General features: G+C 36.7%; 1 protein-coding gene and 1 pseudogene across 1 annotated transcript; one reads left to right on the top strand and one right to left on the bottom strand.

The window, feature by feature from the left end:
- The first annotated feature begins 16,481 nt into the window (after positions 1-16,481).
- On the top strand, positions 16,482-18,139 carry LOC147515677 (uncharacterized; annotated as a pseudogene).
- Positions 18,140-18,555: 416 nt separating this feature from the next.
- On the bottom strand, positions 18,556-24,421 carry LOC147515676 (protein TORNADO 1-like). The gene is given in 12 exon segments (XM_086588531.1): positions 18,556-19,478; positions 19,480-19,557; positions 19,560-20,342; positions 21,237-22,190; positions 22,192-22,242; positions 22,244-22,479; positions 22,626-23,235; positions 23,237-23,392; positions 23,394-23,676; positions 23,678-23,811; positions 23,813-23,907; positions 23,910-24,421. Coding segments are annotated over 12 exon segments (4,167 nt in total). The 5' UTR covers positions 24,139-24,421; the 3' UTR covers positions 18,556-18,920.
- Between the last annotated feature and the right edge of the window lie 1,524 nt (positions 24,422-25,945).

The following is a 25,945-nucleotide window of genomic DNA, read 5'->3' as shown; positions in this document are numbered from 1 at the left end:
TTGATGCAAAACCCTTCAACCCCGACATTCTACAATACTAAAGCTAACTAAATGAAGCAAAGACGGCTCACATAACATATTTTTCTTATCTTATAAATTATAACTGATGGTGAACCATGTAATAGGTCCAATTTCTTTTCTTAGTTATTATTATGTGATTGGATCATACATGATAAACTTATTCCTCTTCGCAAGTCCTTACTAATTCCATAAAGCACAAATGTATCATAATAGAAGCTGATTCCAAAATATAAAGAAAAAATAAACAGAGAAGTTAATAGATTTCTCTCTAATTCTGTAGGCAGTCTACTGAAAGTATTTGAAAGAACACTGACATAGATGACAGATGCATGGACACAAACTAATCTGTCTATATATACAGGACAAACTGATATTTCATTCTTCTCAGTTTTCATACCTCATTGGAAACTAAAAATTTGAGATTATACTAATCTTTTTTTTTTAAAAAAATGGTTAGCAATTTGCTGTTTGAACAAAAATCAAAATACTACTTCATGCTTTTGTATAACAATATGAGAAATCAACAAAATTATTAAATAAGATACTGGATAAAAAATAGTTTACCTTATCCATTTTTTTTTAACTCTTTGTGAAGCCTTGATTGAATATCCTCTATTGTATGTAATAAAGAAAAGAAAAAGAACTTAGTTAGATATGTAAAGCTAATGTATTTAATTCAACATGTAAATAAGAAAATAAAATAAAAAACTGAAAGTTTACCTATTTTTTTTTTTTTTTTTTGTTTTTAAATTAGGCGATCGATCGTTGGTTTTGTATATATATAGGTTTGTTTAGGTTTTCTTATGTCATTAGAAGTTCAAGATTGATAGGATTCTTATTTTGTATATATCCATAATGAGTTTTTGTTTAGTGTTAGGTAGATCGTTAGTTTTGTATATAGATAGGTTTGTTTTACGTTAATAGGATTCTTTGGGTTGAAGAAGTCCTTATGGTGATGGGAATCCAATTAAGCCAAATTATTTGGGTTTTATTATTAGGTTTAACCCATTTTAAGTAGGCTTGGGAATCAAAGTGTATACCATGCACCGACTATATGGTTACTTGATTTTGTCGAAGCCTACCATCCCTAACTCTCATATCTTGGCGTCGATCCTAATTTGCATTCATAGTTCTAGACTTCTAGTGGGATAGCATTGACAATGAATACTTTGGTCATCTACCAATCGTAAAAAAGGGCAAATTGTTTCCAAGTCACAACATATTTACTCTTTACTAAAAAAGAGTCGAGAAGTGTCGGAGGTTTAGAAATAGCACTGGAGATTAAGTTGTAGAGATGTACTAATAAGTACCTCGTAGCATGCGAGGCGAGGGAAGAGCACCAACAATGGCATCACAGAAGCAAAGGCCCCAATGACTATACTGGCTGCTACGTGTACCAGATGAAGTACACCTTCAATAGAAGTCATACCCTATAGAATAACTATCTGAGCCAGTGCAATCCGCTTAGCTATAGCGTGTGTGGACTCAGATAGTATGATAACAAACGTGCTCAATGTCACTGCAATGACAATAGTAGCAACGGAGAACCTTACAGGTCCAAGCACCCACCGAGTGAACATAGCAGGAAGAACCCCCGACAAGACTCGTGAGACGACATTCCAACAACCGCACAAAACGTCACCAAGAGTTGCTTCGGATACAATCACGGATTACAGTAACATATGATAGAGCTGGGAATGCTAACATGTGCTGGAGAGTGAGTGGACCAAATAGGGTAATGCAGCCTACTACGTGCACGCTAGTCCAGTTCGAAATCCCGGCAAAGGCGTGACCTCAAGATGGATCGAAGTTCGATCACTCATGGTTATTGCTGGCATTGTTTGGCTAGTCCTGAGACTAGTTTTGAGGCTTCTACTGAAGGAAGTTTCAGTAATGGAAGCATGTGATTGTGTTAAATTATTCTTTGATAACATGTAGTTCTTGAAATAGTACAGAATCATTAGTGTTGCTACCAGCGAAAGCAATTTAAGGTTTGCCCATCTCATCTCTGACAATATCTTCTATCCCATCTTTACGATGTCCAATATAACCATTTGTGTTCGGTTTAATCTTCCATCTCATTGAGCCAGGTCCTATTCTATATTTGCTTGAATGTTGAACTTTGTGTGTGCAATGAAACTTGGAATAAGGAGTTGAGCTAACTTCTGGGAAGCTTGACTTCAGCCTTTGTTTTGTTACCTCAGTAGACTCTAATAAAAAAATGTTTGCTGTTGCCTGAGAAATTCGAACTTTCGAGTGGAAAAAACATGATTTGTACTATGTATGGGGGTGTAATGGTGTTCCAAAGCAAAAGAATTGCAGTTGTTATTGTTGCTAATTTTTTTCCCTAGATGATTTGTTTCACAGAATCTGCATTTTTTTTTGTTGAAATCGTGTTTCTATTAATTTGTGCTACTTTGAAGTAATGTGATACCTTTAAGTTGAAAAACTGAAATTCTTCGATAATTGACTGATCATGGAAGAAGAATAGGTGCGTGGATTTAAAGTGTTGGAGAAAAGAGTTTGAAGATGCTGTTGTGAGTGAATATCTTTAAACCTGGCCAAGCCTTAAAGGAGTTTGGTGGAGAAATTTCAGTGAAGAAACAAAAGATTAGGTGGTGGTGGTGACATTAACAATGTAATGGTGATGGAAGTGCAGGATTAGGGAGAGGAAACAGAGCTTCACAGTGTGGTTGGTAACTTGGTATCGAGGTGTGAGGAATGAAAAGGGAAGGTTAAATTTTGGCTACTGGTCAGTGATATCCCTTGGGCTTATTCCTGACTCCACCTTAAGCAGTGGAAAATAGTCAATGTTTTCTTCAAGATTTTTTTTTAATGCTAAATAGAACCTTGACAACGCAAAAGCAGTAGTGAAGCCGCTTGATGTTTCACGCTTACCTTATAGCCTGCAAACTAAAGAGTATCATAAGACAATGGATTGATGATGTGGCTAATGGAAAATGAAGCATAATAGCGACAAAGATAGGTAGAATTATTAAAAAACCTCAACTGGAAAAGATAATTCAACGAAATAATTACTTAAAGTAACAAATCAATAACTTGCCTAATTCTAAAAACCACTATTTGTTTTCCCATTCCCTCTTCATAATTGCCTTTAGATACTCAATCTCTTCTTTCACACTGTTAATTTCTTCTTCATGAATTTGTATCCACTGATTTCTAAGCGTGTCATTTTTTTTTTTCTGCAATCTCAAGTTTGTTGCAAATTTCTTCTATTTGTTCATAGTTATAGTCAACTACTTCGAAGCCTATCTCATTGCGCAGAAAATCAATTGCTTTTTTTTATGCTAAATTTTCTAAATCTTCTAGACTTGTTGTTGAATTTCCTTCGAATTGGTAACTGTCTTTGATGTTAAACATTCAGATTGGAACGTCAATTGATATTTGACATTTGTATTGATTTTCTCCCAATATTTCGTTGTGAAATTCTTGGTCGTCCATCTTTAATATTTTGGTGCAGTATATCAGCATATCTTTGAAATTTTGAGTGATAAGTTTTCGAAATTGATTTCGTTGCATAATTTCATAGATCAATTTATAGTTAGACAAAAACTTAAAAATTAAAATTAACCAAACAAATATGAATTTTGAATTTGTTTACCTTTTTATTGAATATGTTGAGACTCGAGTATCGTTCTTTATTCTCCTTGATCATGAGTTTGGTATTGTCTAAAATAATACTTTTCATATCTATACTGGATATTCCGCCATTTTTGTCAATTCTTCCAACCTAAAGTTTTAGAAGTTTGTCATATATACCTTATATGAAAAATAATATGAAATTTAAAACTTGCCTTTGTTCGTTGTTTGAGATTCATTGATTTCTCGAGAAATTCGATTCTTTCTTGTTGTTCTTTTACGAACTTTTGGCTTTCTTTCAACTTCTCCAAGTTGTAGTCACCAACTTCGAAAGATACACTTTACTTTTGAATCTAATTATGGTTCTTGCTGCACTGTTTTCAGACTCTTCGAGTGATCGTGATGGTTCTCCTCTAATATTTGTAATACCGACTACATCGCTGCTTACTGAACACTTGCATTAAACCTTCCATTTTTCAAATAATTTTTAGAAATAGGTGGATTCAAATTGAGTTGTCTCATAATATCTTTCAACATGGGTTTGAATGACACTTTAATTCTTCTTGAATACTGTCCTTCCCTCATCTCTATAGTGATCCTTTTCTATTTTTCACATAAGATAACCAAGAAAAAATATTGTGTTCAAATAGTAGTAATACACATTAGGAAAAAATTAATACATACTTATTATTAAATATTGTACATATTCTGATTCTCAGTAGTTCTATATTGACAATCCAATGAAGTTCAATATCTTCTATTGTATGCAATGAAAAACATGAGAAAAATTCAACTAGATATGTAATATTTGGTTCAACATGTATGTCGAAAAATAATTGAAAACAAAAAGTTTACTTGTGTTTTTTATATCGTTAAGGGGGGAGATATGATCATTATGTTTTGTATATATATAGGTTGGGTGGAAAGGAAAGAAAAGGTTTTCTTATTTAATTAGAATTCCAAGATTAGTATGACTCTAATTTTGAACATATCTATAATTTTTTTTTTTTTTGACAATTAGAAGTTAAAGCATGGTAGGACTCTTCCTTGTAGTCATCTATACCGATAGTAGAATTCTCCATATGCAAGCTTGATTGGTGATAACATATGGTTATGGCGTGTTTTATCATTCAAAACCCAAAAGGCATATAAGGAGCTCATTGAGTACTCCCCGAAAATGTCAACCATATCTAACTGAAAGGCAAACCATTTTACCATTTCTTTGGAAATTTGAGGTGAATGAGAAGCCACAATTGAAGTATATAAATCAACATATAAATCAAAATATAAATAAAAATCTGTAAATAATTTAAAATTTGTATAGTGATTGAATAGTTTTTTATGTATGTGTTTTATGCTACTCTAATGGTGAAACTAAGATAGCCTGTTTGATAATTATTAGACATTTGATTATCATATATAGGATTCCCCAGAACCAATGTGTACAATGACATCAATGTTTTAAACCTTGTTGAAGGAATGTGAACTGGGAGTGTTAAAAGAACAATCTTTGATAGTAAGAAGTTTGTATATGGTGTGTCGATAGGCACAGGGTGGAGTGGAGTAGAGTCGTAGAGTGGAGTTGTAGGTCTAATTTTTTGGAATGCAAGTGCGTGCTGAATCTAAACGATATGGTATATTTATTGTGTTGAGGTTTGGAGGTAACTTCCATGGGACTGTTTGTTGCTTATAAGCATAGGGAAAAAACAATAATTGGACAACCATGATTTTGAAGCATGTGAAATGAATATCGAAACTTCTCATATCTCGCTTTATTAATCGACACAAATGGAATATTGTATGGTTATGAGCTTAGCTCTCCGGCTTTCAATAAATGTTTGTTATCTTGTTTATGCAGCTAAGAGCATCTTTTGTTGTGATCGTAGAAGTAGGTCCCGGGACACTTGTTGGTTTTGCAAAAGATTCCACTTGTTTCATATACATGTTGTGTGAGTAGCAGTTCCAAAAGCGTGAGAATTGGAAAATATATCGATTATAGGCGCCCCAGGTAAGTGGTAGATGAGATAGGCTCTCGTTTTGAAATTGAGAGACATACACATGTATCTATCTACAAAGGTGATCCTCATTTAGACTTAAACATGAGTTCACTTAAAACTCTGTTTGGTGCTCGACACCTATGGATGGAGGATGTTAGTATCTTGTGAGTGGGATTGCTTGCTAAAATACGTTTCTCTTAATGATACTACTCTAGGATATTGTCAACATCCCATAAATGGAGGATGATTCTTGGACCGGACTATGTTAGTTTAAGGGATCCCTAGATTAGTAATAAACGTGTTACTTCCATTTGAAACCATTTGTTTTACACAATTGGTCTCACAATTTTAAAGCGATATGATATTATGATTCTCGCTTTTTAGCACCGGTGGAAACAATGGCGGTGGATATGTAGCTTCAAAATATGTTGTTATTTGCTTACATGGAGGGCTCGATCTTGTTTTTACATGCCCTGATAAACAGTCTTCCCATCGCCTAGTTAGCCTTTTTCGGACAACTTGCTACTTTATGGAATGTTGTAGGTAGACTTCTTTATCCCGTTTTATTGAATCAATATCATTCCGTGGAGTTGGTGTTTGAGGCATACTTTCTCTCGACCTTTACCTTTGTTGGCATTTCTAGGTGTTCTTGTGCTTATGGTTCCAATTCCTACCGTAAGCTCTGAGAAGGCCACTGCCGATTTTGTTTTACTTTTCGCTTCAACATGGATAATGGTGGTGGAATCCACAATAGTTTTTACATATTTATTCTTGGCCTCTTAATGAGCCAATATAATGCTTTGAGGGTATGATGCATCCGCATATATGGTAAGTTATGTTTCATACCTCCATGTCTATTCCATTAATCAAACATATAGAAGCTGGAACACTTCATGTAAACGGTCCTTTGTCAATAATTAACTTTTACTATATGCATTAGAAAGTTATTTTTTTTTAGTCAAAAATTTAGCCATGTGTCGTGGATTTTAATTGACGGAGCCCGGAATGAGTTTGGGGGCTTAATCGTATATGCAACTACACACAAATATATAGCATAGCATAGGTTTTTTTCCGCAGTTTTCAACATTTTCATTTGACTGGTTTGGTTACTTGTTTGCCTAAAGTTAGACAATAGCTAATGATTTGCATTTATTCTTGGACCTCTTCTATAAGACAGGAAACCAAGAATGCATAGGGAGTGGACCAAAAGGAATAATAAATACCATTGGGATATCTATCATCGTTGGTTTGGGTTACGTTGTCGGTATCACGTTTGCTAAGGTAATCAACTTAATTTATTATGTATAAATTCAGAATAGTAATAGAAAATACATAATGTTTAAAATTGATTAAAAAATAATCATGAGAATATATATGTCTTCCAATGTCTTCGATTTGACATTATTATCTCCTTTTCAGTGTAGACATCGGGGGTTGTATCCATTTTAGAATACTACTCCAATGGTAACTTGTGCTATAATTATGACTGAAGGAGACTTTCTTTGGCCCAAGTAGAATAATTTTGGTCCATAGCTTGGGTGAAATAAAAAAAGTTTGGAAAACCTTACCTCACCCAAATGAGTTTTCCTTGGCGTAAGCTTGGTGAACTTCCTTGAACTCATACTTGGCCTTGTCTATGCTTTTTGCCAAATACTTGTCTCAGGCCGTTACTTGCACTTACCTCATTAAGTGAGTTGTCATCTTGTGCACATGAAAGTAAAATGCGACTTGTACTCATTCCCTTGCTTATTGGGATCGCTGCCACCGGATTTTCAAGGATGCAACCCTAGAACTCAGATCCACAACTCAAGGTTTGTGAACATACTTTTTATGATTGAGAATATATATATCCAGTATTTGGTTGGTAGTCGCTAGGGTAAATCTCTTACCATTTGGTGATCGAACCTAGGATATCCAATATTAAATCATTTCAATAAATTTGAGGCATCGTTACGTAAATTGTTCCGGATCATTCACCATACTAAAATGAACTGTTAAAAAGTTGGTTTCGTTACCTTCTTGGCTTCTTGGTTTGGTTAGGAGGAAACTAACCTATTGTTCCACCACTACTTGTCGGTAAAAGCCTCGACCACTTGTCCCAATTTTTAATTAAAAAGGTGTAGGTGGAATTTGTGCATTTCATTTATTTATAATATTGCGATAAACTCACGGTTTACTTTGCATTATGTGATGATCGGAAGGAAAGTTCCCTTGGCATCTGGTTTACATTTGCATTTTTCCTCATATTGGTCAAACTCTGTGTCCATATTATCGCACGTGGGCGGATATTTATCCCACATTTTGCAAATGGTGGAGTCTTGAGGGCCTAATGGTCTCGCTATTATGTGGTATAAAAGCCCCATGTCGGACCGTAAACAACCTTGTAGTAGACTTCAACACCCGGATCATCGGTGTTAGTGAACATTGATAACTGCCCGAGGCTCATGAAAGCATTGTTCTCGGTCGCGTGTATTCTATTTTGCAGCAAGGTGTAAGCTTCAATGCGAGTTGTAGTTTATGGAGATCACGGTGGTATTTAATGTTGTTTAAACTATAGAGTTAGGAAAAAAAATCATTTATGTCTTGATTTTTTGCGAGAGTTTTTGTCAACATAGTTTAAGTAGGAAAAAATATTAGCCCATGTGTTGTTTCTTAATTTGGATTTTTTGTATATCGACGTTGTTTCCTAAAGAATGGTGTTTGTTGAGCTATTTTATGGTTGTTCTGTAGAACTTGGGCTGTTTAGTAAAGGAAGAAAGTTCATCTTTGTTTTGAATTTGAGCTCTATAGGGAAGGAAAGTTCTAGTCTCTTGTTGTTGAATTGGGTATGTGAGTTTTGTGTAGAAAAAAATATGAGGGGAATTGTTGACTGGTTGTTTAAAGTTTTGAATATGAGCTGTATGGAGAAGATTGATGATTCATTTCTATGGTTCTCCTTAAAATTGGTTTTTTGTGTTTTGTATGAAAGAAGATTTAAGGAAAGAATAATGTATTTTAGGGGGGAAAAGTAAGGTCCAGAGAAGAAACAAAGCACATTTTGGTTTGAGTTTTTGTTTGCATTAGTATTTTGATTGAGAAAGCAATGAAATATATATAGCTAACTCGAAATCTTTATATGTTCTTTTTTATTGATTCTATGTTGTTTGGATTTCTCTTTGACTTTTTGTACATTTCTTGTAGTGTAAGAAATAGAAGCCGTTTTAATAGATGAAAAGTTCTAATAAAAAAAAATTGATGTAGGAAATCTATTTATATCACCTTATATTTTTAATCTCAGATTTGGTCTTTGGTCGACAAAGATTGATACACAGTTCAGGGGATAGATTTGCAAAACTTGCATTTCTTGTTGACTGGTCTGTTTCGTTGGGATTCTAGACCGTGTTAGATGAAGCAACAATTTAGACAGTGAAAGGCAGTGCGCATTGTTAGAATATTTGTTACTATATTTAGTATTAGGAAGTATCTTGTGTATTTAGTAAGAGTATTATCTTCTCCTAGATATGTGGATCTAGGAGATCTCTGTATTCATGTATATATACTACTAGAAACATCAATAAACATTATCAGAAATATTCAGTAAAACATCTTTGACATGGTATCAAGAGCCAACTCCGATTTCCTTTCCACTACCCCATTACTATAGGAATAGGAGCCTTTTATTTTGGTATTTAGTTTCTTTTTGGTCATATCATACTTTTTTATTACCCTCTCCTACTTTATCGTTCTTATCTTTTTGATCTAGTTCATTATTTGTGTTCTATATCATAATGACGGACTTAACTACCAATAATGATTCCGCTTGTTGTGCATACCAATAACGATTCCACGGTCATGTCTAATCTTTATATGAAAGAGATGTCCTCACTAATTACTCGAGCGACTTGATGGTACTAATTACATCAAGTGGTCATTGAATCACAGCGAGGAACAAGATCGAGGGCATAAAACGTTGGGGCTTTATCTCTAGTACTAAGGTCGCTCCAACAAACATAAATTCGAGGAATATGAAGCTTGAGAGGACGAGAACCGCCTGGTCAAGTCTTGGCTTTTTATGCAATGACCAAGGACATCAGTCACTTTTCCTTAATCTTATCAAAACCAAGGAATCGGGATACCGCAAAACAAACTTACTCTGTTAGCCAAGATGCATCGAAGGTTATTAGCTATATTGTGAGGGAATTTCGTCCACCAAAATAGAGTTCTCATTTATTCCTTATTTTGGAAAACTGAAAAGAAATATGGCAGGAATTTGACTCTATTGAAGACTGCACTATGGAGTGTCCCAATGACATTAAGAAATATACTGCAAAGGTTAATTCTCAGCGTGTGTATGTTTTCTTGGCCGGTCTTGATTCTCATTTGGATGGGGTTCGTGGTCGTGTTCTTGCTATTAAGCCACTTCTAGACATACAATCTGTTTATGCCATGGTTTGTGCTGAGGCGAATCGTCAAGATGCCATGCTTGGTGGGACATCTAATGAAGGGACTGCTATGGCGGCTTGAAAATCATTTGCTTGTCCTGATTCAAAGAAAGGAGTTCGTAAGTGTACCCATTGTAATGGTGATAACCATGTAGTTGACACTTGCTTTAAGCTACATGGTTATGCAGATTGGCATACAAAGGGTAAGTCGTCTCCCATGTCTTCTAACTCTAAGGCAGAGAGTTCAAGTTTGAAGAGTCACTTAGTCACTGCTGCTGGATTTGTTGCCCAATCAGGTATATCTAACTCTGCTCTTATTGCTTTTACTAGAAATAGTGATTGGATAATTGACACAAAGCTTGATCATATGACTTTATGATCGATATAAATTTAACCATTTCTCCTCTAGTTGTCCCAAATCAGTCATTACTAATGCTAATGGTGTGTCATCTCCGGTTGTTGGTATTGGCAATGCACCTTTGTCCCCTTTTTATCTATCCATGATGTTTTATTTGTTCCTCAACTAAATTGTAACCTTCTATGTTAGCTAATTAACCAAATCTAATAATTGTGTTGCCTTGTTCTTTCCCACTCACTGTATTTTTTAGAACACCCATACCAAGAAGAGGATTGGCAGTTGTAAACAAAGTGGAGGATTGTACTATATGGAGGATGGTTTTCAACAGTCCAATCAAGGAGTACAAGCTCATGTTATAAGTGACAATAAGGTTAATAAAAATAAAAACGAGATTTGGCTTTGGCATAGACGACTAGGACATCCCTCATTTGGTTATCTTAGGAGATTATTTCCCTATTTATTTAATGGTTGTAGTCTTTTTGAGTTTGCTTGTGAAACCTGTGTAATGGCGAAAAGCCATCGTACTGTTTTCCCTTCAAGTGATAATAAATCTGTTGCTCCTTTTTCTTTAGTTCATTCAGATGTTTGGGGTCTTGGCCCACGTCCTACACATAATGGGATGAAATGGTTTATTACTTTTGTTGATGACTGCACTCGGATGACCTGGGTATATTTTTTAAAACATAAAAGTGATGTCTGTACAGTTTTTCCCCTTTTCCATTAGATGGTGCTCACACAGTTTGACATCTCTATAAAGGTTGTTCCCTCTGATAATGGGGGTGAGTATTTCAAAAGGAAATTGGTGGCTTTTACATTCGGGTTGGTATTCTACATCAAACCTCTTGCCCCTTATTCCCTCAACAAAATGGGGTTGCGTAACAAAAAACATACATCTTTTAGAGATTACTTTCGGTCTTTATTAATTGGTGGTCATGTCCCATCTCACCTATGGGGCAAGGCTTTGAACTCCTTGTTTACTTAATGAATCGCATTAACCTTCTAGTGTTGTCCATTTAAGAGACCCTTAGATGTGCTTTTCTCATCAGACGCTTCCGGCCCATTGTTCATTTAGCACCCTATATCTTCAGTGTGTGGTGTATGTTCACTTACATACACAACAACACACCAAACTTGATCCACGCGCCAAGTGTGTCTTTGTTGGGTATGGCTCAACTCGTAAGGTTATAAGTGTTATCATCCATCGTCCTAAATTTTTTTTGTCTCAATGGATGTCATTTTCCATGAACACGACCTTTTTTATACAGAGATCACTGATTCTTCACCTCAGGGGGAGAATAGAAATGAAATGCAGAATCATGATGATATAATGGTCTTTGATTTATCGGGACCACAATCACCTAGTGATAAAAACTCAATAGAAGAAGTTGATGCAACCTCCACTGAGTGCTCAAATAAAGAATGTGAAGATCAAATCCATGATAGTACATTACCTCCTACAACGGATCCACTAATCCAATCTTCTCTAGAGAGCCTTTAATACCTATTAGAGGTATCGCCGACTCTATTATTGTTGATTCTAATATTCATGATGTTAACCTACCTAGTCTTAATATTAACCTACCTAGTCTTATTGTTGATTCTAATATTCATGATGTTAACTTGCCTAGTCTTAATTCCGAATGAGTTCAATATCATCTTCCACCTCGATCTAACCGTGGCAAACCACCAATTAAATATGAACCTAATCCTAAAGGTAAAGTGAAATATCCCATAAGCAATCATGTGTCATCCCACAAGTTGTCCAAGTCATATGCATCTTATGTACTCTAGTTATCATCCGTCTCTATTCCTAATAAAATGCAGTGAAGTTTTAGCAGATTCTAGATGGACCAAAGCTATGGTAGAAGAAATGGCATCAGATCGAAAAAGAATGCCACTTGGGAACTTGTAATCTTACCAAAGGGAAAGAAGATTAGGGGTGCGTGATGGGTATTTACAAATCAAGCTCAAAGCAGATGGGGCTTATTAAGAGATACAAAGCTTCGGTGGTTGTGAAAGGGTATACACAATCTTATGGTGTAGATTATCAAGAAAAAACTTTGCACCAGTTGCTAAACTCAATAATGTGGAGGGTACTTTTGTCATTAAGAGCCTAACAAAGATTGGCCTCTTTTTCGGTTTGATGTAAAAAATGCTTTCCTGCATGGAGATCTTCTTCAAGAAGTATATATGGATCCTCCCCAAGGTATACCTCGAATACTTTCATATATAACAATGGTCCTGAAACTAAAAAGACATTGTATGGGTTAAAATAATTTTCAAGAGCTTGGTTTGGCAAGTTCACCAAGTCTATGAAGAAGTTTGGCTACAAACAAAGCAACTCGGATCACATTTGTTTTAAAACACGTAAGAGGTAAAATTACTACTTTGATTATCTATGTTGATGATATGGTGGTGGATGGTGATGATCAAGAGGAGATTTCTAGTTTAACAAAAGATGTCGGCTTCGAGTTTGAAATGAAACAAATCGGAAAACCTTAAATATTTCCTTGGGATTGAGGTAGCCCGATCAAAAATGGTATTTTCTTATCCCAAATGAAATATATTATTGATTTATTATCCGAGACTGGAATGCTTGGATGTAAGCCGGTTAATACTCCCATTGAGCATAACCACAAGTTGTTTTACGTGTTTGAATGCAACTCCCACCGATAAGGGTAGATATCATAAGCTTGTAGGAAATCGATCTATTTATCGCGATATCGGACCAAATATTGCGATGATGCGGTTAGTGTTGTGAGTCAATTCATGCATGACCAACGTGAAAACCTCATATGGGATGTTTGTAGAGCACATATTGAGATATTTGAAATCTGCTCGGGTAAAGGCTTATTGTTCTCAAACATGATCACCTAAAAGTAGAAGGCTACAGACGATGCAGATAGAGGCAGGCTCACCGACAAATCGGAAGGTCTACCTCGATATTTCACTTTTGTAGGTGGAAACCTTTTGACTTGGAGGAGTAAAAAAGCCCGTGAGTATCGATCAAGTCTTGAATCAATATAGAGGTATGGCATATGGGGTATGTGAGTTCTTGTGGTTAAGAAACTTGTTGACGGACTTGGGTGTTAAACCAAAAGTGGAAATGAACATGTATTGTGACAATCGTCAGCTATAGAGATAGCTCATAATCTCGCTCAACATGATCGGACGAAGCATGTAGAGATTGATAGACATTTTATCAAAGAGAAACTTGAAGCCGGAATTATTACTTTTCTATTTGTCAAGTCCAAAGACCAACTAGCGGATGTCCTTACTAAAGCAAAGGCTAGCAAGGTGTTTAATGATTCTCCGCCAAGTTGGTATAAAGCGATATCTACGCACCAATTTGACAAGATGCCGAATAAGGTAGAGCTGGGTGCCTTTGTATGCGATATCCATCAAGCCCTTAATGTTTACTTTAGTCTACTAGAGGTTAATCAAGACAAGAGCGCGATGCCCTTGTCCAGCATATCCGGCGTCATGGCGACTTACTCTTTCAAGTTGGGCATGTGTATATCCGCGCACCAACTTGAGAGGGGGTGTTAGAATATTTGTTACTATATTTAGTATTAGGAAGTATTGTATTTAATAAGAGTATTATTTTCTCGTAGATATGTGGATCTAGGAGATCTCTGTATTCATGTATATATACTACTAGAAACATCAATAAACATTATCAGAAATATCCATTAAACATCTTTGACATCATGTGTGGGTACGTAGATGGGGATTGCACCTTTTGTAAGAAGGATCTAAAAGATGGAGATCATGTTTTTTTCTTGTGCCCTTGGATTCATTGGTTTCTGTCTCAGTTGGGATGGAATATTGAAGGCTCAATTTCTAGCCACAAGACTGGTTCTCTTTCTTTATGAGCGATGGTGCTCTGGGTCAAGAACAGAGAAACATATGTGCTTTTGTTGTTATATTTTTTTATCTGGTGGCGCATAAATGATTGCAAGGTAGGAGGGAAGACTCCTTGCATTGGGATTGGCTTACTAGCTCGCCATTAGTCCTCAGTTGATACCTGTCTAGGCTGTCTAGCTATACCTAATCCTAGGGAGGAGGAAAAGATAAAACCTTCTTCTGGGTGGATTAAAATTAACTATGGTTCGGTTCATTTTAAACAGGCTAGCTAAATGTCTAATGTTGTATGTGATGTGCTTGGTTGTCAAGAATCGTGAGGGTGAATACAGGAGCAGCTACTCAAGCATATAGGACTCTGTCCAAGGGTCATGCAAAGCTTATGGCTGGGGAACTGGCTGCAAGATATGGGAGGCAACAAGGCTATACTTGTGTGATTCAAGAAGGAGACTTTAAAGCCACTACACAACATTTTGGAGGATAAAGAAGCCGCTTTCAACTGGCATTGGAGATCAACAGTGGATAGCATTAGGATCCTTGCGAATACTTTTCATTCCTTCATATCTAGATGTAGCGCCATCTCGGCTAAACAACAAGGTCTCAGTGAACTTACTATGTATAATGGGGAATTCCTACCCTCTTTTCTTTTAATAGAGTAATGAACTGAAGAATTTCATCAAAAAAAATTGAAAATTTTCAAACAACGGGTTAGCTTTCTAGGAAACAAGGCCAGCAGTGTGGTGGGATTAGTTGAATGACACTTTATTCTCACAGCCTCTAAAGTTGTTTAGCGTAGTGTATATGTATATATAAAGGTAAAAAAGTTCATGTAGTCCTACAAAACATTTGTTATCCACTTATTCCAATTAGATAAGCTTATAAAACAATAATTTGACGTATATTTTCCTCTAACAAGTCGCATCAAATGGAACTCTTTCACGGCTATGTGTCACCTTTTGGCAAAAGGAAAAGGACATCTTGGTTGAGGGGTCCAAGAGGCCACCACAAAAGTCTTATTTAGATGAATATAGTAAGATAGAGTTACAGATACTGTAACATCATTGAGTTGTGACCTTTAGCCTCTAAACTAATAATCAACTTAATAATAGACCATGCTCATCAATATGTTAATACAACAAATCTTATTAGGAGACTCTTATGAATAAGAAATGGCCAAATATACTTCCTTTTTAAGTGGGAAAAAGTGGGAGGTCTGATACTTGCTCTACTAATAAGTTCTACATCTAGCTTTACTTACTTTCTCGTGGGTGTTATAAATAAAGGAAGCAAATTAGTCATACACAGTTACATCTAGCCTCCCTCTATTTTGGTGCATTGAATTAGTGGGCCTATATTGTTGATATACACGATATAACATAACAAGATGTTAGTCATGCTCAACATATTAGAAATGGTATAGTTATTACCAACCATGGTCTTGCAGAGAACAGTAGTTTCATTGAATTGAATTTAAGAGTTCAATAGTGTTACTTAATTTTTTTTCTTCTGTATCTGTTTTCCGCTTTGAGTTATTGGGTACATTTGACCAAAACAAGAGTTTGGTGTATGTCACTATCCCAAATTAATACTGAGGCAACTGAGTCTCAACTCTAACACAAAAATCAAGTTATTAAAGTGGTAAATTGGACAATGATGTGTGAATGCACATGGGTAGTTAGGTACAGTATAACTGTCAAAAGAGCAATGATATTGGTAGCCGACGACACAGTGGTAAAAACAAAATGCAGTATGGAATGATTGTTTGACTAATCAGCAATAAACAAATACTGATGAGAGAATAATAAGTTGATCTTTTCTGCATAAGTATGAACATTGTACTAATTAACAAAACAAAAATCTAGTGAATGGATAAGTTGTCAGTCTGTCACGGACATTCAGATTGACTTTCTGGTAAAGAAGACAAAACTCCCTCCATCACTTTTTCCATTTTGTCCAACTATTTAATCTAAAATACTTTAAAGATTACGCCTTTATCTACAGGGGGCAATAGTATTTTATTATTTTTTAATGTATCTCTTGGTTACTTGGTCATTTGTTATTTGCCCATCTATTTTTTATATTTACCTAAAGATCCTATTTAAAAGAGAGAGAGAACAGTGTTAGGCATAAAAGAGAGAAAGATATTTGGATGAAGAGAGGAAAAAAATTTATCCAACTATTTAGTATATATAATAATAACCCCTTGAAACCAGTATCTGTATTTATCCCTGTATTCCCTCTCTGCTTGTGTTTTGTTTCATAATAATTGTAACTGTAGCTTTTTATTGTTTAACTGTATTCATTTATGTTGTTCATGTATCAGGCTTGTCTTTGTTGAGTGTCTTAAAAATAAAGTATATTTGTTGAGATTCCCTCTGCTTATTTTAGGGTTTAGGGTTTTCAATTGTTCTCAATTTAGGGTTTTGGGGGTTTGAGTCTTGACTTGTTAGTTTGTTTGAAAATGGCTTATCGTCGTGAGTCACACTTTAATAACTTATCTGTTGTTAGTGGTGCGTCTGAAGAGCAGAAATCAATGAATGGGATCAGTAATAATAGGAAGGAAAGTGTGAATTCAGATGGGTATATTGGTAAGTTGGAGGTTTATGTAGACCGAGCTAGAGATATTCAAAAACATTTGCATATACCATAAGCAAGATGTTTATGCTAAGCTGTGCTTGACTAGTGATCCTGAAACTAGTGTTTCAACCAAGATCATTAATGGTGGGGGCCAGAATCCAGTTTTTTGATGATAATGTAAGGCTTAATGTTCCAACTGTGGATTGTTCACTCAAATGTGAGGTGTGGATGTTGAGTAGGGTGAAGAATTATCTTGAAGATCAGTTATTGGGGTTTGCATTGGTTCCTTTATCTGATCTCTTTGTTGAGAATGGAAAGTTAGCACAAGAGTTCTCGCTTTCGACAAACGATCTTTTCATTCTCCTTCGGGGTTTGTCCAATTGTCGATTTCCTACTATGGAGCTCAACCAGAGGTCATGGCTATTCCTACTCCTCGTCGTCTTTGAATGCAAACGCTGTTATGCAGGATTCTGAGATAATGGATTCAGTTCCGAACGATTATGAAAAGATTGAGTTCCTGATCCAAATGTTGTCAATGAAAACCATTTGATGGTTTCTCAGTATTATGGCTTGGACTCTCAGAACTCGGAGAGTTTGCTCAGTTCAGATAGTGATGATCATTATAATTCAGGTGCAGGGGTGCATGTTGTCGAAAGCTTTTTCTGAGGGTAGTCTCAACTCTACTGAAGTTACAAAGTGTGATACTCCAGCAAGTAGTGTGTCCACTACTGGGTCTCCTTCAAGGTCCATTCCTGTTGGCTCTCAATCCTTTTATGATATTCCAGGTGCTTCCAAGTCTTCAAACGAGGAGCTAGTTTCACCACTGAAAGAGAGTGCAGAATCTCCAAAGGATGAGAGTGATTCCTCTAATGGGATTCCAAGTAAGAACTCTGCAAACTCTATACTTGGTGCGAGTGTGGTGCCAGAGAAGACAGTGGTGCAACAGGAGATAGTAGACATGTACATGAAGAGCATGCAGCAATTTACGGAATCATTGGCAAAGATGAAACTTCCAATGGATATCGAAAATGGGACCACCGATTCTGGAAGTTCCAATGGAAGCTCTGAGCAGAAACTGCAGACACCAAAATCGACTGGTTCAAGAGTGTTTTTATGGAAGTAGAGCTTTCTTCTGAACTACAGCGTTTACTGGTTCAGAAGATACACAGGTGACTCTAGATTCTAGAATCAACACTAATAGTAGTTCTACTTGTATGCTTTATAGTGTTAAGTAATTGAGTGTTTCCTTTTGTATGTTGGATTATTATAAATAATGAAGAATCGTGACTTGTGTGTTACAATCTTTTGTTCTATTAAAACTTCAGCTACTATGAGTTGTATCAGAATGTCATCTTCATATGTTCTGTTCTAGAGTGTTTACTTGTTTCTGCCTTGGCCATTCACTAATATGGACGTAAACATCAGATTCTTATACTCTCTAATATCAAGTACATGATTTTGGTCATCTACTAACAAGACTGAGCACCTCAATTGTATTAAGATAATCTGTGACTCATGTATAATATTTTGAAGTTTCAAGATACGATAAATGGTTTAGAGAGGACAGAGCATTTTTTATTTTTTTAATGTTTACATGGATCTTGTATACAAACAATTACTGTTTCTTGGATGGTTAATCATAATTTGCTCATTACATATACTATGGCTCAGCAGAAATGTTCAGTGTACTCTTACAAGTGGATGGGTAGTTCAGAAATAAAAGTAATAACTCTTGAGCTGCACTTTGCATTAACACAATCACCTCAAATAAAAAACGTAGTGCTGGTCCAAATCAAAGTATATTTGGAGGTTGACATCTCAAGCTCTTAAAATGCATTTTGTTGATTGTGTGTGCGTGTGTGAAAACAGAGGACAGGATGAGTTCCCATCACAATCTAATGAAACACATTACACTTCTGTTGAAGTTTCTCGGGTGATACTAATTGTGTCAACTCTACTCTGGATAAAAAAGTTCCCCATTACAATTTAATGTAACACATCACACTTCTGTTGAAGTTTCTCGGGGTGATACTGCTGCTGTCAACTCTACTCTGGATAAAAAGTGCAAGTACCAAACCACTTTCATACAGGTACTTCCGTTATTTCATTTGCTCTTATTTGTATATGCCTTCTACAAATCCATGCAATATGGCCACTATCCCTGTACCTCACTCTCCGCAGTCCAAATTTCTCAGTGATATCTTTTCCAGTTGAACACCTTCGGTCCTTCAAAAAGTCGACAAGCCATTGTTGAGACACTCTCAGGTCTTGCTGTATATTCCTCGTGTTCTCTCCACCGAAGGATGTATGTGTACTTCTCTGTCTACTTCCTTCCACTCTTCCTATTGCTGCAGCCCCCACAGCCCCAACTGCGACTGCCCCTGCTGCCCCGTACATAAGAGAAGGGTCAACAAGATGAGCAACTTCTCTGCTCAAATCGGGTATCATCTCTCCCATACCTGCTGCGACATGGGCACCTATTTTTAAAGCAAAGGTCAACAGTTTCATGAACTTCTTCATGTAGGGAACTAAACACTTAACAGCTGTGTTATCTATTTGCATCATTTCACATCCTATCTGATCTTCAACAACATGCATTTCTTGCCGAAATTCACATAACATGTGAAGCCGGAGTGCCGTCCATGCCAGTGATGATGTTGGTCACCAATCTCCTCGAATAGTTCTCTGTCTGGACAAAATAGAACATGTTTGGTACTTTTTTCTTTCTTCAATTTGAACATTGAAGTTCACCAGGTAGTTCACTTTATAGTGCAGTTCAGTTAACAGTCGGTGTTCATAATATCTCAACCCTTGGATCTCCATCTTCAAGTCTCTTATTTCCTGTTCGATTATTTTTAGCCTCTGTAGAACTGCTTCCACACCCTTTGCTATTCCATCAAATGTTGGCTCAACTGCACTGTCAGCTTCATCTTGGACCTGTGTGAGTTGGTCTGGCCCATCTGGGCTGTTTTCGAGTGGGACAGCCAGTTCCACAGCAAGGTGGTAGAGGTCATTATAACGTCGATGCAGTACTTCCCTAAAGTCATCATCTGAGAGGAGGTCTCTCGCAAAATCGAAGCCAGACTGTAAAATGGGTCTGCCTCCATCAGATACTGGACCCCATGTGTGCTGATAGTCGTACATGCTATCTGCAGGGACTGAAAGGACTGATTGCTTCAATTGTTGCAAAGGCACAAATTGGGTTTTCCTGTATCTTGGGGCTGTCAAGTTCTTGACGCATTCTGGACGAAGAATACTTTCTCTTAACGTGACTCCGTGGCATAAGTTCTGTATTGTTGGGATTATGAGCTGCTGGAATAGTCTAAGAATTTCAGTCAGGTTCTTTGTAGAGCATGCAAGGACATCAATGTAGTGTCCCAACTGTCCTCCAAGCTCCACCCTGATATAAATTCCATTGATAGTTATCGTAATGAGGTATTTCTCAAGACCGTAAGTTGCAACGTGCTGGTTCTTTGACCCAAAGATCTTGTTGTGGAGGTGCACCTGAATGAGTAAAGAAATGAGATTGGCAGGCCTATAGTAGTGGAATTTTATGTGCATTGGCGTATCGTATTTTTAAATCTTTTGACTAGGTATGCAAACCTTACTGGTGTGACAGAATGCTGGCATCAGGGAAAGATATATGATGATTTATTGATGATATTTCAGCGTTGAACTAACAGGATTCCTAAAGAAAAGTAGAGTCTCAACTCTCAGGAATTATCTGCCTTAGCCCTTTTTTCTGACCCATTGATGTAGCTGGTGGATATGTGCGAAGCAAAGAGCGAAGGATGTGAATGTTAACAGGTATCCTATGTGATTTCAGATTTCTTTGGAGTTCATGTGTTCATATAACATGTATAAGTTGCTACTTAACTGAAATGCAGTCCAATGTACATTATAGATGATGTCTGAACAATAAGGAATTAATGTTGTTGCATAGTAGTGAATGGAAACAGAGAAAGTTGGAAATAGTGTGAACTTTAAGATTAAACAGAAAACTGAAGAAGTATAAATATATGTCAATAAAATCCTGTTTTCTCCCAGAAATATTACATTATATATGTCAATAAGATCCTGTTTTTTCCCAGAAATATTACACTTTCATTTCCACGTTCTTATTCTTTTATTCTGTGGACTCATGTGTTATGTATTCTGTACTTGTTTGTTCATGCATGAGTTTGAAGCCCTATGAGTCTCTTTCAAGAGGTTAGGGATTTATTCCAGTGGTCTTGCCCATTTAGCAATGTCTGATCAGATTCCTTATCTTAGAAGTGCAGTTGAGAGCATGAAAGACTGTACTCTTTTTGGTTTTCATTGTTTCATGTGTAGGAGTGTGAAAAAAAAAATGCGACTGTAAATAATTAAAAACAGACATATTCTGTAACAAATAAGTACCTGTAACTTGGGAAAGAAACCTGGCGTGAGAAACATATGACTTGAATCGTCACACTCAAGATGTCGCCCTGAATACACACAATCTGTCATGCTTATTTGCCATCTTTGAGACCTTCCTCGTCCTTCTTCGAGAAGTGAAGGGATCAGCAGCAAGGAATTTGGATCCCCGAGGTTTTGTTCATAGCATAATTCGAGTTTTAACATCATTCTCACGAGATCACTGACCTGTAGATTATCAAAGATCTTTGAACCCATACCAGGAATCTGACTCTGTAGATTGCCTGTAAGAATCTTCTCCAAGTCTGTCTTGCTCATGAATCCATTCTTCTCCATTGTACTGTACCTTCGTATATCTAAGCTTACCAGTGGTCCCAGAACATCCCTGCAGAACCACTCACAATCCAAAATTAGAAAACCTAGATCTTGAAAATAGATTACCTCACCTATGTGATGAAGAGAGTTTGCAATGGCCCGTCTTCTCAATTCCACCTTCTCCAGATTATCATGCCTTGATCGGATTCTTAAGGCTGTAATCTTGACCTGGCACAACTCGCAGAAATCCTTCCACCTCATTGCTGGCTTACTGTGGTTCTCTGACCTCCAGTCTGCTAGAAATTGTATCAGTTCATTACAGAGCTCATAAACGTGAGGCACTCTTTGAAGAATCGTCTTGCTGGACTTTCTGACGTGGTGAGTTAGTTTGCTTACTGACCCAGATGATCTTGCATCAACTGTGAATACAGTTGAATAGAACTCAACAAACCCTTGGAATCTCTCTCTGAGACTCCGAATTAGACGAATGGTAATCTGGAAACTATCCGATGATTGTGTGATTTTGTCAAAATGGGTGAGCACTACTGTTACACTTGGTAGCATAGCTTGTGGACCTGCTCGTTTTGAATTTGAGACAATAAATCTGAGCCAATACAAGAGGTCTTCTTCTATCTCGGCCCGGATTTTTCTGTTCTCTATTCTGAGGCTTCCTAAACAAGCTGGATATAATTAGGGAAGCAGGATGCACTCCCATGACCTGGAAACATGAGATCATGGAGGGTATAGAATTCATGTTGACCTGCAAGATCCCAGATTGAGATCTTTGTGTCGCCATCTTTGAATGTTTTAATCTTGATTCCTACTGTTCTCACAGCTTGCTCAACTGGGTGTACTAGTGTTCTGACTTGGTCCAAGTAGGGAAGCTTTGGAGAGAAGTTCTGCCATATGGAATTACATAGCGTGCTTTTACCTGCAAATTACCTCCAATTAATGGATTGGTAGAGGAAATTTATATTTTCTCTCATTGTTCCAAACAGATTAGATATATAAATGATACTAAAGTATATCATCTAATCCAACGTTGCGCTTAGACTTCTACATTGTGTACATTATTACCTGCAAATTCTTGTCCGCATAAGAATACTCTACAGCTTTTGGGCATCGCCAGTGGCATGTCCTTTAGCAAATCCATTTCTGGTTCTATCCTTCCATTCTGGCCTAGCTTCTGATAGATCCCTTCAGTCTTCCCAGAACTCTGCAATGGTGTTCTGGTGAGATCAATGTCTTCAATATAAGGATTAATCTGCAGTGTTTCCATTATTGTCTTCACCATTAAATCTCCTTGGACCCCTTTGCAACCTTGCAGGGACAAGTATCTCAAAGTGGCATTGTTTTCCAAGCTTCTGAAGATTCTGATAAAATCTTCTTGTCCCAAACTCTTGTCATCATAAATTCCCAAGCGTACTAGACTTTGGTTGGTTATCAGCATCTGCAAGATGGCCACAAGCCCATCTCTTCCTACTTTCGTTCTTCCTCCACCGAATGTCACTGACTTCAAAGTTGTATTTGCCTGATTTTGCAATGCTGAAAACCTGCTGAGTGGACAGAGTAAATGTTCAACACCTATTCCACTGAACCAATTCTCGTTTAGGTATAAGCTCTCTAGATACTTATTCTTGAATAACCCAGCTGCGACGATATGACTCCCTTGTCTTTTGAGGCAAGTCGTGGGATAGGTTTACCTCTCTGAGGCTTTGATTCTGTTCTAAAACCCATCTGAATTCCTTTGCCCACTTGGACTTCAATCTGATTCCTGTCATATCTAGAGATCTGACAGTCGTATTCCACCCCAATGCACAGGCGACCCTGCAGCAACCCGAAAAGATCTAGTTTGTAAATGCGTAGTGCACTGTTACCTGGTTCAAATTCCACCACTTTGGAGCTTTTTTCTCCATTCCCTCCACTCCAAACATGAATTTCCATGGTCCGGTTCCTTGCAAGTACTGTGGAGATGAGAGGGCCTGCTGTGATCGAGTTTGAATCAAGAACTATTAACATCTTCAAAGTGGAGTTTACTTCAATCATTTTTGAGAGTTCCTCTGCCCCTCTCGAACCAATTGAGTCCTCCCATATCTGCAACTCTTCCAAACTCTCGCTTATCTTTAGAGGAAGCAAGGAGCCCAGCTCCAAAAGACCCAATACGTGATTCAGAAAACATCATCTCTTTGATTCCATCATGTTTTTTCAGCATTTCTGAAAGCTCTGATAAAGCTTCCGAACTAAACCTGTTTCTCTGGAACACGAATTTGCTTGACATTCATATTCTTCTCAAGCAGGGTGCAAAGATTGTGTAGTTGCTGCAAGTCCCATGAAACCTTTTGAAACTCCAAATTTTTAAAGTTGTTCGAGCATTCTTTGCTTCTCCAATTGCTATTAGAAGCTGTGAAAAGAACTGGAGGCTGTCTTTGTCTGTGGAAATGTTTATGTTTAAAGAATTCTCTGTCTCTGTATAGCAGCAGGAAGTGGGTTGAGAAAGATAGAAGCTGATGCTGTGCAGGTTTACACTTTCTGACTTGATTGCTTGAAGACCCCATTGGAGTTCCATGAGCTTCTGGTTATTAACTGCCATTAGTTGGTTAACACTGCAAGAGTTGGAAAGGTTACTGAGTTTCTAACTAACAGTGGAAGCTTATTTCATATTGTGGAATCAAGGTGGTATAGCAACACTGGAATTTTCTACGAATGCCCTTTGGTCTAATTATTGTGTATATTTCTGATGGCAAATTGTACCCATAGGCCATAACACAGTGACAACATGTCCTTTATGTACACAGAGATGCTTTGTTTGTTCTTCTGAAACTTCATGTGTACGCCTTTCTTAAAGTTTCTTTCTGTAAGTTATTCTTCTAGTACTGTTGAAAAAATAAGATACATATAAAAGGTCGGTTGAAATTACAGGGGAGGCGTTTCTTCATCAGTGAAGTGTTCCTTCTTCTGTCTATATTGTATTAACCATTTGGACTTGGGATTCTTGGTAGATTTTCACTTTGTAGGATTTTGGTGTGTTGGTCATACTCATGCAGTCAAGCTGTGGATGACTTGGTGAAAAAAAAGTGGGAAAGGAGCTGTGTCTTCTTGGACTTTTGGGCTGTTACAAATTATTCTCCTATTTTACTTTTCCCATTGGAAGGATTAGAGAATCCAATAAAGCTAAAAATTAGTGTGGGAGACAAAATGACCTTGTTTTAAGGAAAGTAATCTATGCAAAGATGTCTTCACCCTCATGGTCTCATGTCGTCCTTATTATGCCACAGCTGTAGTCATATTGCCGAAATGAGTCCGTCACCTTCTTTGCGTTAAAACTGGCCGTTTGCCAATTTGCATTTTTGTGGAGCAACGTTTCACGATGCATTGGTTATTTATTCATGTACCAAAAGGTAGAAATTTAAAAGGTGAAATGAACTTGCATTTTCAAAGTACATGGATCAAATGATATGTTGCAATTTCGAAGTACATGGGGGCAAACATTCAAATGGTTATTATATATATGGTTTTATAGATACCCCTTTTTGAAAACAAAATTAGACTTGCCTCTCCAAATTCAAAGAAATTAGATTTGCCCCTCCCTCCCAAAACTCACACACACGTCTCAGTCAACGATTTTAACCGTTATCTCGTGGTGAAATGTCTCAACTACTCTTTAGCTATTTTTAGGTATTTTGGTTTTATAGATCTGCATTCCTATTTGAAAAACAAAATTAGATTTGTCCCTCCAAATTCAGAGAAATTAGACTTGCCCTCCAAACTCACACACCGCCTCGGTCCAACGATTTTGACCATTATCTCAGAAGTGAAATGTCACAAATGTTTTTAATCTCATTGTGAAGCCACGAGATTAGGGTAGTTGGGACATGTGATGATTTTTCCTAATCTAGAAATACAAATATTTTGTTGATAATAAAAACAAAAAAATCCTACATTATCCTGGCTGTAGTATTCTACACTTTAAACTTAACACTTAGGTATTTTGTCACTTGAGCTTCTTCACAATAAAAGTATTCTTATATAAATATCCTGGCTGTGAGTATCTACACTATAGGATACTTAAAAGTTTTTGTACTTTCTACCCACACTAAATACCATATCCAAGCGATAAAAGATATTGTCATATCACATATTCATTTTGCTAAAATATGATACAAGTTTTCACACACGATAATGGTCAAAATGCGTATTCATTGTGAGTTAAAATAATTTATCTGTTTGATAAAAAGACAATTTTGTTTTACATTTCATAAAAACCCTTATATGTAAATGCAAGTAGGCTTTGGTGAATAAAAAGAATTTTAAGTACTGGCAAAATGTCTAAAAAGTTTCACTTCCTAATGACCGTTGGCCCTCTCTCAAATTATACTTTATTGGAATCGTAAAAATAC

Source organism: Coptis chinensis, chromosome 2, assembly GCF_015680905.1.
Source record: "Coptis chinensis isolate HL-2020 chromosome 2, ASM1568090v1, whole genome shotgun sequence".
NCBI classification, from domain to species: domain Eukaryota; kingdom Viridiplantae; phylum Streptophyta; class Magnoliopsida; order Ranunculales; family Ranunculaceae; genus Coptis; species Coptis chinensis.
Note: the sequence above shows the minus strand (reverse complement) of the source record. Positions and strands in the feature narration are given on the sequence as shown.